Source organism: Temnothorax americanus, unplaced genomic scaffold (genome assembly GCF_048541705.1).
Source record: "Temnothorax americanus isolate GAGA-0224 unplaced genomic scaffold, ASM4854170v1 Scaffold18, whole genome shotgun sequence".
Lineage (NCBI taxonomy): Eukaryota > Metazoa > Arthropoda > Insecta > Hymenoptera > Formicidae > Temnothorax > Temnothorax americanus.
Window position 1 is genome coordinate 3,721,862 of NW_027509318.1, and position 15,594 is coordinate 3,737,455.

General features: G+C 35.9%; 3 protein-coding genes across 5 annotated transcripts in view; 1 reads left to right on the forward strand and 2 right to left on the reverse strand.

Annotated features, from left to right (window-relative positions):
- The window catches only part of Syn (synapsin), a 49,902-nt gene extending 39,859 nt beyond the window's left edge, over nt 1-10,043 (forward strand). For all 3 annotated transcript variants that reach the window (XM_077404060.1, XM_077404057.1, XM_077404059.1), the window contains exon 10: nt 122-10,043. In XM_077404060.1, the coding sequence (XP_077260186.1) occupies nt 122-300 (179 nt within the window). In that variant the 3' untranslated portion in view covers nt 301-10,043. The remainder of the gene's footprint in view (nt 1-121) is intronic.
- The window catches only part of Timp (Tissue inhibitor of metalloproteases), a 130,741-nt gene that overhangs the window by 31,285 nt on the left and 83,862 nt on the right, over nt 1-15,594 (reverse strand). The gene's annotated exons all lie outside the window — the stretch shown is intronic.
- On the reverse strand, nt 10,443-12,514 carry LOC143896301 (uncharacterized). The gene is made up of 2 exons (XM_077404061.1): nt 11,182-12,514; nt 10,443-10,584 (listed from the first exon to the last, which is right to left on the reverse strand). Exon 1 carries the CDS (start codon nt 12,216-12,218, stop codon nt 11,205-11,207), a length of 1,014 nt encoding a protein of 337 aa, XP_077260187.1. The 5' UTR covers nt 12,219-12,514; the 3' UTR covers nt 10,443-10,584; nt 11,182-11,204.

Sequence of the window (15,594 nt, forward strand, 5' to 3'; positions counted from 1 at the left end):
ATTTGTTTCGTTTTTTATATCCCTCACGTAAATATCAAATACTTTATTCTCTATCGAGCGCCGTTTTATATGTTAAGACACGTTTATTTGACATAAAATTTCATACTTTCAATTCTCGTAGCTTCTCAATCAAGCACGGTAAGCAGCGCGCCGTCCGTTGGGCGACGCACGGAAGAACCACCGATATCTAGAGTGCCGTTCCATCGACAAGGCAGCCAGTCGCAGGCTCAGGGTGAAGACACCGAGGACACGATGAAGAATCTGCGAAAGACATTTGCAGGCATCTTTGGGGACATGTAGGCCACAAGAATAGGCCGACGTAGCGAGAGTGTAGACGTCGGGCACTCTCGCGATGAGGTAGCTAATGATAATAAGCCGGCAACCTCATCGGCAACCTCGTCGGCAACCTCGTCGGCAACAGTAAAACGAACTCACGAAATTCTCCGACGATCGCTAAGCATGTTCCACGACTGAAGCGCATCATGCTCGACGCGCCAATCATGCGGAAGTTGACGCGGAGCATGTAGATATCTATATATTTGCAGATTGTCATAGAAAACTCGCGAAACTGCATGCCACGCGAATGCACTAATCATTTAAATTTAATAGAAAGTTATCGGAAAATGAAGGCTTTTCTTAATTAAAGTGTTAAAAGTACAAATAGATCGAATCACATGATTTAGGATGCTAAAACAACTCTTTGGCGTACTTGCTTCAAATTCCTTTAAAGCCCTGGACCTGGGCTTGGTCTACTTGCATTTTTAGCGTTTCAATTATGAAAGTCAATCGGAGGCAAAGCGGAGAACAAGCCGGTAATAATTATTAATCAGGAAAAAAACCTGAAAAATGAAGATTTTCTCTTTAAACAATTTAATAAGCTAACGCGTTATATAGTAGCGAGGTAGGTACTGTATATCGAAAGCATCATGATCATGTGTATGTATACATTGAAGAGTAAAGTAGGTTCTATATAATCCGTGTATGTACACTGGCGAATTAAATAAAAGTTAGGCAAGTTCGGTCGAAGAAGATGGCAACTCATTTAATGTCAGCTTGATGTCAGTTGATTGCTACCGCGATATCCAGTGAAATGTTTGCGTCAACAATAAGCGCGCTTTCTCACTATATAAAAGCAGGAATCGCTCCGTAGGCCCCTGGCATCTCCTCAACCGGTTTTACTTCGAGCATCCACTTTTAGGCTTAACGTTCGGATCGTCGTGTGTCATATTGTCATTAAGGGAAAAGGCATTGCGAGATATAAATTAAGGCAGGCAATGGGCGTCTTTTGGGCGATCTCGCAATGTTTGTAAAAATATTCGTACGCCTATGTCATTCGAGTTAATCGAAGACGATAAAAAAAGAGGAGATTCGGGCATTATTCTGAACATTTGGCTAACCGAGACTGCAAGCGGTCGTTTGGTTTCATCTAGGACTACAAAAGTCGGGAGGACGTATATGTAATTGTCTCTATTATTAAGCGCACAAGTAGTTGTTAAGATAACCAAGGGATGGGCGAAATTTTTTCGAAATCGCGAAACGTCGAGTTTTTCCAGATCCAAATCCAGATCCGCGACGTCTTTATCTGACGATAAAGAATATATCGATGAATCAATTCGCGGCACACTAATAAATTTTTAACGAGAATATCTAACGTGTATAGATTTCCTAATTATGATAAAAATATATCGCGCATCCTGAAAGTGGCGACATTTTCTTTTCCTAAATTTTCGCACGTCGCGGGTTGTCATTAGGGCTGCACAGGGCGACCACGCCGTCGGTGGAAAATTCATGAAAATTTGGTCGCTGGGTTTTTAGCAATAAGAAAACCCTATATAGGAAACATCCTATAAAAGATGTGGATGTTAACAAAAAGGGAGCGAAGATAAACGGTCGAATAAATTGAAAATCCGGAATCGTATAAGCGATGGATCTTGGCGCGAGAAACGAAAATAAACGGTCCAATATAGATCGAAAATCCGGAATCGTATAAGCGACGGATCTTTGGCGCGAGGAAAGCAAACGAAATATCGAAATAGAATAGATTGAAAATCCGGCATGCGATTGTGCAACGCGAGACAGAATATTATCTCGATACATAGATCTGCAAATATATACATATACGCATATGTGTGTGTAAACAGGCTGAACGTAATACCGTCGAGGTATACCAGTTAAGCATAATTAAAACTATGCGGAGTACAGTACGAAGAAAAGGCAGTTTTCATCGAATGATCGCGGATTTATCTTAATAAAATAAGACTAAAGAAGAGATCAAGAGAAACAATCGACCGTGGTTTCAGCTCTGAAGAGAGGATAGATTACGCAACACTACGCAACAATTATTGCAAATTGAAATTCTGCTGATGCAAGCAGTTGCCAAATGTGATAAAACATTTGAGAAATATTAATTAATATGTAATCAGTTGATAGAGATAAAAAGGAAAACGTAAATTTAAATGACTGACGAGGAGGACGATTCATTTGAAAGTATAATCTTATTTGAAGCGCTGACGATTTAAATCGATCAAGTCATTAGTTATGTAAAATAAATAAGTAAATAAATAAATAAATTTAAAGTTATTATTGTATCATGATCAAAAGAAATTAAATACGATTAATGTGAAATAACAGTGACAGAGCAGAAAAATTCATACGTAATCTGAAAATTCGCAATATAAAAAGTAAAATGTCTAGATTTTCTAAACAAAACTCTGGGTTTAAATTTTTCGAAATTGGACGGATTTAGCTTTCGAAAGAACCCGATTAGCGCCATCAATATTTTTTTCTATATTCTCAGCGCTTCATTTAGAAAACTCTATGTAACGAAAATCTGACATTACACGATTTCGTCGTATCTCTTTCGCGGTTTTCTAACTGCATAAGTAATAAGTAACTGACAGTTTGATTTTCATGTGCCTTGACACTAAAGTGTCCTTCGTATCACGTTTTTCATGATATCAGAAGACAATTGAAAAATGTAGAGGATAAAAATAATTTTCGGGAGACGTAAGTTACAATGACGTTGGGGTAAATTTCTGCGACAAGCAGAATGAAGTAGGTATTTTGAGCAGACATTGCACTTTACCACGTGATACTTTTGACTCGTTTGTACTTTTTATAAAGCTCGATCTCATTGCATTTGTACATTCGCTGAGACACACTGTTTCTTCATTGATGTTCACCGCGGCGGAGAAGTGTGCGTACCGTCCAAGCTTACATTCGTTACAACATGAACGCAGTATCGAGATGCAAGAACACGTTACATAAAAGTAAGTTCTTGTGTATATCATAATTTTCATCGGGATTCTAACAATCGCGATACTAGCAATTTTGAATTCTGCAATACATAACGGTAGGTTGTCTTCCATACGTTGCGAACCGAATTATTTCTGCAGCGAATCTCGTACAAGTGAAACAGATGTCTTAGCCCCTAACATTCTTCTTTTAAATAGTTTGACGTAGTTATATTTCTGTAAACATAATTGTGAATCCTTGGAAATATCTAAATGTAATTCGTACATTAGAAGTCTCTTTTTCATTTTTCTCGCACTGGAAAAATTATTTCAGCGAGTCTTGTGATTAGGAAAGAAACTGCGCGATTAAGGGTCAAACAGGGACGCAAAGATTGCACGAAAGGTTTAACAGTTTGACGCACACAAAACAGATGTTCAATTCCATTTTCAGAGCTGACGCCACGGTACGGAGAAGAGCAATCAAACAATCATAATCACGTCACTGCGCGGAGGTCAATCGATCAGCGCTAAATGCGTATAGACGCGGTTACAGGTTGAAGAATATCTCAGGGGTGCGAGTCTAGGCACTAGGTAAAAAGTAGGAGCTAGATGCGGCAGCGTATGATTACGCGATCCAGCCTAGTCAAATAACTGACGCCGATTGCAATTGGCAGAACGGATAGAGTTTAGGGTTCGCTTGTTCGGAGAAATCCTTGTAACTGTGATCTTCGGGATTGTCTGTAGGAAGAAGAATTTTGCGTCCGTATTTCGTTCGGCTGATCGCTTTTCTTAGTAAATTTTTATACGCATAATTAATGAGTCTTTTCAATTATTTTCAATGTTTTTCGATCTTCGAAAATCTTATTTCGCAGCGTTGAAAGATCTTGAAGAAAATTTTCAAAGACTTGTCAGATGCTGTACCACTATTTAAACATCAGTTATTATCAAGTCTTGAGTAAAGTTTAGAAAAAATTATAATTATGTGATATATTTTCATAAACGTGAAAATATATTGTTTGATCAGTAGCGGCGTTTGCTAATACTGATAGCTCAATTATTAAGAATATTTTAGTAACTTAATTATATTAAATTAATTTAAAGCAAATTTTTTTATTTGCAACATATCATTTGATATTACGCTTAAATATAAATACAAAGCTGTAAACTCAATATGCAACTGTCGCAAAACAATCGTTCGAACAATTGCAACGTCGATCTTGATTAAATAGCGATACAGCGTCGTGCATTTTGTTGCTTGGATCATAACTTATCAGAGCGTTATACAGTGGCGTTTAGTTACGGTGACCGTGTGGTGTCGTGAGCAGCAGTATTTTCATTTTCATTTTGAATGCACCGATCGCACCGTAGTTCAAGTAATAACGCACCAGCAATATCCGTAGATTAGTACGGTAACCATACCGCATCTTCAACTCTTTAGGATACTCTTCGTGTAGCTGTGTATACGTGACGGTACGAACAGAAAAAATACCGATAATAAATAGCGTTTTCCATCACTGCGAGCATAAAGTCGGTCTCATTGATCTCGCGTTACAATATATATGAGTGTGTGCATATACAGCACGCATACTATACTTCATATAAAATCGCCTTAATGGGAATTCACCGTTATTTCATTTCTAATCATCTTTCAAAGATGGCATTTATCTACGTTTGACGTCATTTCTGTTTTTAAGATCGCAAGTCCTAAAAGTGTTGTGACTATATCAGAACCTGTTAGATAACGCGAGATCCTTCGTTTAACCTGCGAGATTTATAAAAATATAATTACGAAGTAATTCGTATTGTAAGTGTAACGATAAACGGAGGACGTCACTATACCAATACTGTAGTAAATTAGTGATTTCCATAATATCGATCGTTGTGAATATAACGAGATGCAATTATGGACGATTTAGCATCGCAAATTGTTCGCAATTGCACACACAAGCCCATGTTCCCTCTTTCGTCCAAGAGGGAGCGCGAGCTTACTGAAAAAGCAGAAACAAATTTCGTAATAGTGTAATCCCCATACTCTCGACGATTATCCTTTGATTATCGCGAGAGGATCGTGCAATAAATTATGGATTCGCGCATGTTTCACGCCTTTAAATTACGCTCATATATATATATACATATATATCCTTCACTGTGCTTTCTGAGCTTTCGTCACTGTACATCGAGGAGAAATCTCTTACGTACATATCATCTTGGTAATACAATCGCTGAGCTTCAGTGCCTCCTTTCTTTCTCTTCCGTTTGCTTTAGATCAACAGTAGTGGCATGGGGTCGTTACAATCCTAGCATTATCCCCTTTACTCTTTCTCTTCTAACAAAAAAGTGATAGAATAGTTAGGTATATATTAAATCTATACGTGTGTTATATATTACGAATTACACAACATGTGGTGTTTTAAGATTAACAAAAATGTCTCTGCTAATTGTCTGCTAATTGTTAAGATCGTTCTTATAACGTTAATTAGAAAGCTACTTCAACTGACGTTTATATGAGAACTTGTTCTCATACTAATGTCACATAAGACTCTATGCAACTACTGCACAGTTAAAATTTAAAATTAAGCAATCGGATTGTTACATTTCAAAAACGCGAAAATCTCGATATAGAAGAGATAGAGAAGTTGTGTTATCTTCTTAAATTTGGTAGCATTACGTAGCTATTTTCCGGAACGTACTCGATAAACGATTAATCATGGCCGCGCAAAACACCAAAATTTTTAACTTTATAAGTGATTGACAACGAAAACGGCAAGAAGCGCATTTTCAGCGGTTGTACGCTTTTATTTCGCATCTGAGCTGTGGTAGGCCAATAGGATAAAGTACGCATCACCGATTTACCCCCGATTACACGACGCGGCTCGTCTCTCGATAATACTCAATGCGTATTTCTGTGTGTAACGAATTTAATGTTAAAGTCGGATGGTAACTCGAGGCGCGAAAAGCGACGATAATAGCGACCAAGTAATAGGCGTGTATTAGGCGCGACGAATATATATACATCGCAGCCTAGTACTGTGCGTTACCTCCTTGATTTCAATGCGTGCTAGCCCAGTATGTAGTGACGAGTTCTACAAGTATGACGACATCCAATCACATACATCGTACACATACACACAAAAAATTTAACCGTATCGTAACGCTATATATAAGTAACATTACTGTACGATATAATGTCAATGTTATTTAATCCGTTATCATTAACAGTCATTATTGTTAAGAGACCTGAAGGCCAAACTTCAGGAGGCCGTGGCTCGACCTCGAGCAGCAGTGCCATTAATGAGCATATTATTATATAATTAAAGTTAGCCTATCGTACCGGTAGCCCTATTCTGCAACTCTAACGACAATATCGTTATCGTTGTATTGTCGTTGCGCAGCTTTTTTACCATGTAGTATACCTGCGCAACGACAACACGACAATAACGACATTGCCGTTAAGAGTTACAGAATCAGGGTACAGAGTACAGAAAAGCAAAATATATTAAGGATATTTATCGCTCTAAGATTTCAGAAGGATTTCCACACAGGTCTAACTAATTCATGTAGATTCGTTAGGGATCGTAAAAATTAACATAATCGACCATAGCGTTGGATTATGCAAAATATAATACACGTATAATCCAAAACAGATACGTAGATTAGTAGACATTCGACGAAAGGGCGGCCATGCTCGTCGCGCTTTCTCGAGCGAAACGCTTGCCGGATATACCGAACACGTTGATCATGCTCCCAAAGAGAGGAAGGGAGAATTGAAATGTGACGCTTCGATGACCACGAACGGACCACCCACGCGGGAGAAAGGGTTGAATTGAGGTCCATGATCGACTCGTTGGCCGCCATACGTGCTCGAAAACCGCCGTGACTTTCGAATTGGCTGCGACATTCACGCGGCGGCCGACGTTTCGACGAACCTTGAATCGAGGCTGAATACCAACGGTGATGACTTCTGACATTACTGCGTGCGAAGTGCGTGCGATTCAATCGTCGTGAGAAAAAAAAAGAAACGATAGAGTTGTAATGGATGATGAGTACGAGCGGATGATTCGTTACGGATTGCGGTGATCTCGAGCGTAATAGAAGATAAATGCAAGGTGTGGGTGTTCTGAGAGTCCGAATGAATGGCGGCCTTTTTGATATCTGTTCCAATTACAGAACTTTAATATGCTTGTATTTATTAAATATCATTTGGAATAGATTCTATAACGTCGTTGTTATTTTATATTTTATGGTTTACTCTGATGCAACTTGCATACTTTCCATCAAACGGATTAGATTTAATTGCATCGAAGGTCAATTAGGTAATTTTAAAAAATAAAAGGTAAATATATCTTTACATAATTTATCCGAAATTGAAATTAATGAATTCCCATCTTTATGAAATAGTAAGATTTGATCGAACTTCTCATTGATAATTTCCGCGATAATTAATTTAGAATAAAAGATTTTGAAAAGTTAACTACGATTACGAAGGTCAGCTCCCTGATCTCAAGAGCAAGATCAATGTATGTAAGAAAAATTTAGATCGGTAAGAGTGTAGTCTAAGAGAGAAGAATCGCGAACGACGCGGCGCGTTTCCTTTTAACGATAAACTTGTAACGGCAGTTGAGTTCATAAGCGTAGTTTTAGTCGTTCACTAAGAGGACAACGAATCAACAGAGCGAATGCGTGTCCTGAACGGTGAAAACGGGTGGAAACAAACGGAATAGAAGAAAGAAATCGAATTAAGGACGGATTATATAGAGCAACGTCCGTGTAGTAGGTACGTCGCGCGCGCCCGTAGATTAGCGCGCGTTAAAATTATCTTATAGTGCGATGAAAATCTGTATAAGTAAGTAGCTTTTCCCCGCTAAACGCGATGGAGAAGGAATTAGATCACACACATAAAATGCGAGTTCTATCTGTCATCATTAATTACTAAGGATTATCAGAGTTTGGCGAAGCTCTAAGATAAAACGAGTAAAATGTAAGAATACAAATTTATAGCTTCTAGTGAGTACGCGAAGAAGTGTAGTACAATATTACCGAGAACGTGTATAAAAATATATAAAGAGTATATAAATATATATATATATATATAAATATATATAAATATATATATATGTAGGTCCAGATGTATGTTCCGAGACTGTTTACGTTTTACAGTCCTGGAAACTGCCAAATGTCCCGGAATATACCGATATCAAAAATAAAAGTCCCGGAACATACTTCCGGACCTATATATATAAATATATAAAAACAAATATATATAAATGCAAACGCATATATAAATACAAATATGTAATTATTCCTATGATATGCAACGTTAATAGTTAGGTGCACGTCGAGATGATCGTTGCGATATCGTGTATTTATCGCTCGATCAAAGATTGATAGCGGAAATATCATCACTTAAATATATCTTGAAAATGTGAAGCGTGAATTAGTTACGCCGATAAAAATTTAAATATTCTATTCGTTTAAAAATTCGATCGGTTTAAGCCACTTCTATTAGCGAAAGAGCAAAAAGCGCGATGAGCAGCGAGCATCAACGTTCAGTGATCGTCAAGATCTTTTTCGCAATGCGAGATAAAATGTAGAAGTAGAGAGTAGATCATTTTCGGGACGGATACCTCAGTCGAAGCATGCTGTTTTTCGCCTAACACATATGCTATATATATATATTATATAAAAACGGCGTTTGATGTGAAACATCCGATAAATATCGAAGATCAATTGGGTGAAATTATCGACTTAATTTTGAATTTGGAAGGGCATTGGACTCGTTGTTTTTTGGCGCACTGTATCCATATCTGCGCCTTTTTGTAAAACTTTTGTATTGGTATTTTATATATTATGATAAAAGTACGAGAAATTTGTATCGTTAAAGTGAAACGCAATATATCCATTAAGATTTCTCGATTGTTAATCACGACTGTGAAATGGTAATCCATTGCGGCAAGTATTTTTATTTATTATTCATATATAATATTTTTTCAAGAACAACGATTTAATGATACAAATACGGATGAAAACTATGATAAGATTTTTTGTAATATTAAAAAAACGTTTTATCTATTTCTATATGGTTGACTTATACGGTAACAGTTTCTTAGAATATTCAACGTTTCGATGTGGTTCGTAATTAACCGAACAGAAATATTAATAGAACAATAGCAATTAACGCGTCGCAGTTTTTCTGAATAGCAAAAAAGAAAAAAAAAACATGAGTGTATAAACCATTACTCACCCCCCTTGTTGTCATAACAGGTTATGAAACGATTCCAATATTTCCTAGTCATTATGGTTGTTGTGATAAATCTTACTCTTAAATGTGTTGATACAATAGATCGCGACTAATAAATGTCCATTATGTTATACATACATAAATATATATTATATGCGTTACGTTGCCATTGGAGTTACCATTACTAATATATTACCACAATTAATGTAAAATACTCGTGTAGTAATTAATGCGAGTATCGAAGGATTCTAAAATACCGAAATGTTATAAATATTTATGTGTAATCATCATGGCACTGTGTACGCGCAATGTTTTTTTTCCAACTTATGATTATTAAACAATATGTATAGATGAATCGTTTCGATAATGAAATAAAGAGTAAGCAAAACGATATATTAATCATCAATATTATGCAGCAATGGTCACAAGCAAAACATCCATAATATGCATTAGATACGGGGCGTTGTGTATTTCGAAGACGCCCCGATGTAGAACCTGTTACATTATTATGTTTAACGCAATACGTAAGCTGAACTGTAATAATACAAAAACATATATAAGCGTAAAAATCACGTACACGCGTTGTCATTTTCCTTTTACATCCCATTGTATCTTTATCGGCGTCATATCTCCGTAACATACAAAAAACATCTAAAGAATTTAAAGAAGTTACATATGAAAATAAACTTTGACTGTTGAGCATCAATTTTTATTTTCAAATATATGTCTAAAACGAGGGATTAAACATGTTAATTAATAATTGTTAAAAATAATATAAAGAGAGAGAATAGTGCACACATAGAGAAAACACGAAAATATTGATTAATATTTAAATCATACATTATATATTATCATTATTATCAACTTATTAAAGATGTCAAGCAAGCGAGTTTACATGACGTAAAATTTAAAGCAACGATTTGTCGAGTTCTGTGTTGAGAGAACAATTCCTGTACATCCCCGCGCGATTGAGCTCGGCGCTGAAAAAATTGTTTCGGGGATAATAAGACGTCGGCACTGTATGAATTGTCGGCGCGTACCAGCCATAATCCATAGAAGTTTTCCAATAGCAAGGATGAGGAGGATTGTCTTGACCGTAACCTTTAAAAATTTCTGAAAAAATTTAAAAAATCGTTAATATTAATTAATAATAAACGCAGACTAGGATAATACATCATAATATTTGCCCGCGTACATATGTAAAAGAAAAAATAGCTCTTTATCAAATATAAATTATTATTCCTGTAAATTGTGATCAAGAATCATTATGTCGATATATCTTCGAGCATCTATTAAATCTTTATAAATCTCTAGAAACTAAAACTTATGTGTACTTATATCATTGTTAACACTAGCTCGCCAAACTCCGGTCCAGTGAAACGTTTTTCGGTTTTCTATAGCTTTCACATAATAACATAATTTGGTAGTTTTGTTATAAAAACTTCAGTTTAAATTTAAATCGTTTTCTTAACCTGATATTACCATAAACATCTTATTCAAAGTTTGTATTTTCAAGTTCTATATATATACAAGCTTAAAAATATTAATTAGAATAAAAATGGCAATACGCGACAAAATCTCACGGACCAGAGTGTGGCGAATTAAGGACTCGAAAATAAGTGTGGCTAGCTAGGGTATTTATATCTATAATCTAAATTATTTTCGGTTTTCTCGGACGCATGTTCGTGAATACAAAAATATCTCGCTTACGAGCTCCAGCCGGTTCCTGGAATCTATGAATCAATCTCTGTACAGTCGTACGGTAACTGGTACGCCACGCTAATGCACTGATATCGACCAGAGATTTTTCTGAAGTCGCCCACTAACGAGCCACGTATTCTGAAGCCGGGATCCACAGTTATGTTCTTCATTCTCGCGAATGCCGCCATGTCGACGTAACGGAGGTCGTTGTTGTTCAAGAAGAGGAATAGCAAATTGTCGAGACCTTGGAAGGCGTCGGACTTCAGCACTGTCAACTGATTGCCGTTCAGCCAGAGCGAGTTCAACGATTTCATGTGCCGAAAGACATTGGTAGGAATTGCCCTCAGTCGATTCTTGCCCAAGTCAAGCTCGTTTATCTCGCTGAGACCACGGAACACGTCGGGGTGCAAGGTCGAGATCTTGTTGCGCGACAGATAGAGAAGGTCTATATGAGATAGTCCATTGAACGCGCCGATCGGTATCTCCGGTATGTCGTTCGAGTCCAGGACCAGGGTTTCCAGTTGTCTGAGTCCCTTGAACATGTTCCGCCTCAACGCGAGCTGGTTATGGGTGATATAGAGCTCGTGCAACTCCGAAAGACCCCTCCACACGCCGGGTCGCAAGTCCGAGAGATTGTTGTGATCCAGCAACAGAGTCTCCAGATCGCTCAAACTTGCGAAAGCACCATCTTCTACATTGGTGATTGTATTATTCCTCAGGTCCAAATAAGTAAGCTGATTCAGAGTGTCAAAGTAATGCCGGCCGATACTCGATAGTCGATTGTCGCGTACATAGAGAGCGGACGAGTTGCTGACCTCGGTGAAGGCGTTCCTGGCGATGTTAATAATCTCGAGATTCTCCAGATGTAGCTCGATATCCTCGATCGTCTGAACAGCGTTGACGTCCTCAAAAGCAACGCTGTGAAGAAAACCGCCATTCTCCAAACAGACATACAGGTGGTTGTAAACCTGACAGTCGGCGTCTTCCGTAAAAATATCCGCGACGTTGGCCGATAAGAGAAGATAAATGAGAAGGAGGAAACACATGGTGTGCTCGGAGGCTGATTGTGCACTAACCTCGTATGTACCGGGGGTTTCTTCGCGTACATAACGTTTGCGAATATATATATATATATATATATCAGCGATAAGTTATTACACGCACATCTACCATATAATCTATCCCGCATTATCTTGGACTTCATAATTAATTTATAAATTATAGGAGCCTCGCATAATGATAGATAACATTATCTTTTAATATTATAGTTAATTATGCGAAAAAGCTTTATTCAATTAATCTCCGATTAAACTTCGACAACGCAAGTAGAATTTAAATAGCTCTTTAAAATTACATATCAACAACAATTAACACCCATTAGTACGTGTAATAAATAAAATAAATTAATATAAATTTCTCGCATTGTTTGCAAGACCGGTGTATTTTTTGTAATTGTAAAATTATAGACGTGAGAGTAAACATATTATGAGTGTGCATTTCTATATTTTCATTTATTTCTATATTTTCAATAAATTACTGAGAATAATAATAATACTATTTTTATCAAACAACACAATAAATTTATCGCATCGTAAGTTTAATAATAAAAATTATGTTGCACAACAATTTCAGTAGATATGCTCCTCCAGAAAATTCTCGATGCAATAAATTAATATTTATAAAAAATTTCATCTTCTATGCTCTGCAATACGAAGCCAATATATCTGCATACCGGAAAACGACGAAGAATTATCGGTGACGAATAACAAGACCGTATCAGGATCTCACACTTTATACAACGTGCAGCGATAAAAAATTCAGGCGCCGCTCCGTCCACATATATTAACTTTGTGTACGAGTTACTTGCAAACGATTCATTGGGAAATACATAAAAATGCTCATGGGCTGATAAGATTCGACGAGTGCAGTGATCGGCTGCGCCGACTTATTAATAGCCGAACATTATCGTGCTAGCTTCTGAACCAGAACACATAATCAAACAATATATATTATCTCGTATGAGAAAAGCTCGTACCTGCAACTAATTTTATCCATTATTTGCATTAAAAACAATCTTGCCGTCGGTGATGTTCATAATACTTCCTATATACATTTATTTCATAAAATTTTAACTAAATTATTTTTGCGTTTATATTACATTACATATTTTCATTAATTCACCGTATTTATGCGTAGCTTTTTTATTCTTTCATGTTTATACGTATAATGCAGAGAACTTTGAAAATGCAGCGAGATATGTCTAAATGAATAGCGCGTGAGAGGAATATCCGATTACGTATATAGCAATTTAATTGAAAAAAGAGCCAGTGGCATTGTATTACGCAGTTGGATTTGCAATATTGGGTTTGAGAGCAGTAAATACGTAGATTGCATTGAATTGCGTCCGAGAAAAACGAAATTCATTTGTTTCTACACATTGCATATGTTGAACGATTTCCAATTACCTCGATTTACCAGAGAATTCAACTTGAGATGGAATGTTATTTTACAATATCAATATCCTATCTTCTGGAAAACTTACTTGGATACATAAATCTTGATGGAAGATTGTAGGTTCGGTAAACCTCGTTTGTACGCGGACCAAGCGCGGATGATTTCTCGTCTTGGTAATCCGAAAGTTTTTCGTCAACACAAGAGCACGGTATATCGACCATTTCTCTATTAGATGAATTTAATATGGTAATTTAAATTTTTTTCAATTAGTCCTCAATAATTAGTAAGACGCTATGCGTTTGAATTCACTTCCAGAAGATAGCCATGATTATTTGGTTGCTGTAGAAACGATACTAGCATATACGCGATTGATTAAACACGAATGTATATACGAAAGTATAGCATACAAAAGTATATAACTCTTGATATAACTAATTATAAATATGTGTATATACACTGAGATGATTTACAAGTTTTTACCTATCTATATTATTTAAATTTTGTAAATGATTTTATATTTCAATCGTATAATTAGCCAACAACGCAGATTGCGAATTATTGTCGTGATAAATTGATAGGATTTCATATAATAATGGTCATTATTAACTATTCACGTTCTGTCTAATAAATTAAAGCTATAGATAATATACATATGCTCTAACGCTTATATTAACTTTCTACGATATATAATCATGGGTGCATATGCTAATAATTCACATCCAATGCATTATTCAATTAATTGTAGTAGATTATAATCCACACACACACACACACAACATCTGCAAAATAATAAATAAATAAAACAATAAATGTGTATAATGCAATATAATTATAAAGAATGATTAACGCTTGTGCTGTTTAACAATTATATATATATAACTTTGTAAATTAATAAAATAAATTTATATAAAATTCGTATTGTTATGCGTTCCATAATAATTCTGTAATAATTTTTTGTGCATTCTGTAATAATTACATTCTCATGCAATGCGGCAAACATATTCCCATTCGCAGCAAATTTTCAGGTACGAAAATGGAAATTTATGCACATGTTACAGGCAAAGATACGGGCCCCCTCTAACAGTTCTCTGATTAGGGTCAACAGACTTACCAGGTGAATGACTATAAGGCGACCGGACTGTATTTAGCATTTAAACAAAGTTTGCACTATATATTGTGCCAGTTATATTATCGTACCCGTTGATAATAGAAATGGTCTGTCTGACCATTTGGAGGACAACGGTGGTGAAATACGGCAAACTATCGTTAACCAAGGCAGAGTGCAGTGATAATATATTATAGGTATAAATTATTTCTTTGTTTGTGAACCAAACAAATGGTCTACTTTACGTGCCAATTTTGTTTAAAATAGGTTACTGAATTGTTCTTTATAAAAATTATATAAGTTAACTGATATACTTATTGTTAGGCTTATTTTCCTTATAATTTAAGACTTATACATATAGATTTAACTTAAATTAATTTAAAAAAGAGTATTAACGTAACATATATTATAAAATTATATTTCAATATATTTATATACGTATAAAATAAATGTTAAATGTGACAAAAAATTCTATCGTTTCTTAAAGAAAAGACAAATTGCAGCACGAGTGCTGCAATTTTTGTTCTAATAAGTTTATACAAAATAAAAAATTACGAACCGATGTTATATTCATGAAATACGCATTTCATGTTTTTGCATAATAAATTAATATGTTTTTCCTGTTTATGGAAGAAACAACGTTTATCGGAAAAGTACCGAAAATGTTTTATTTATAAGCTACGGTTACATGTTTACGGAATGCAAATAATGGCATACGTCCCATTTTTCAGTTCCACCTCCATTAACTAAGTCGGGTGACAACAGGCATGTAGGTATAGACTTAATGAAACAATTATCATCACCGACACTTCCAGTTGCGGTCTGGCTACCAGAAGGGAATTACTGGCGATAAGAAATACGTT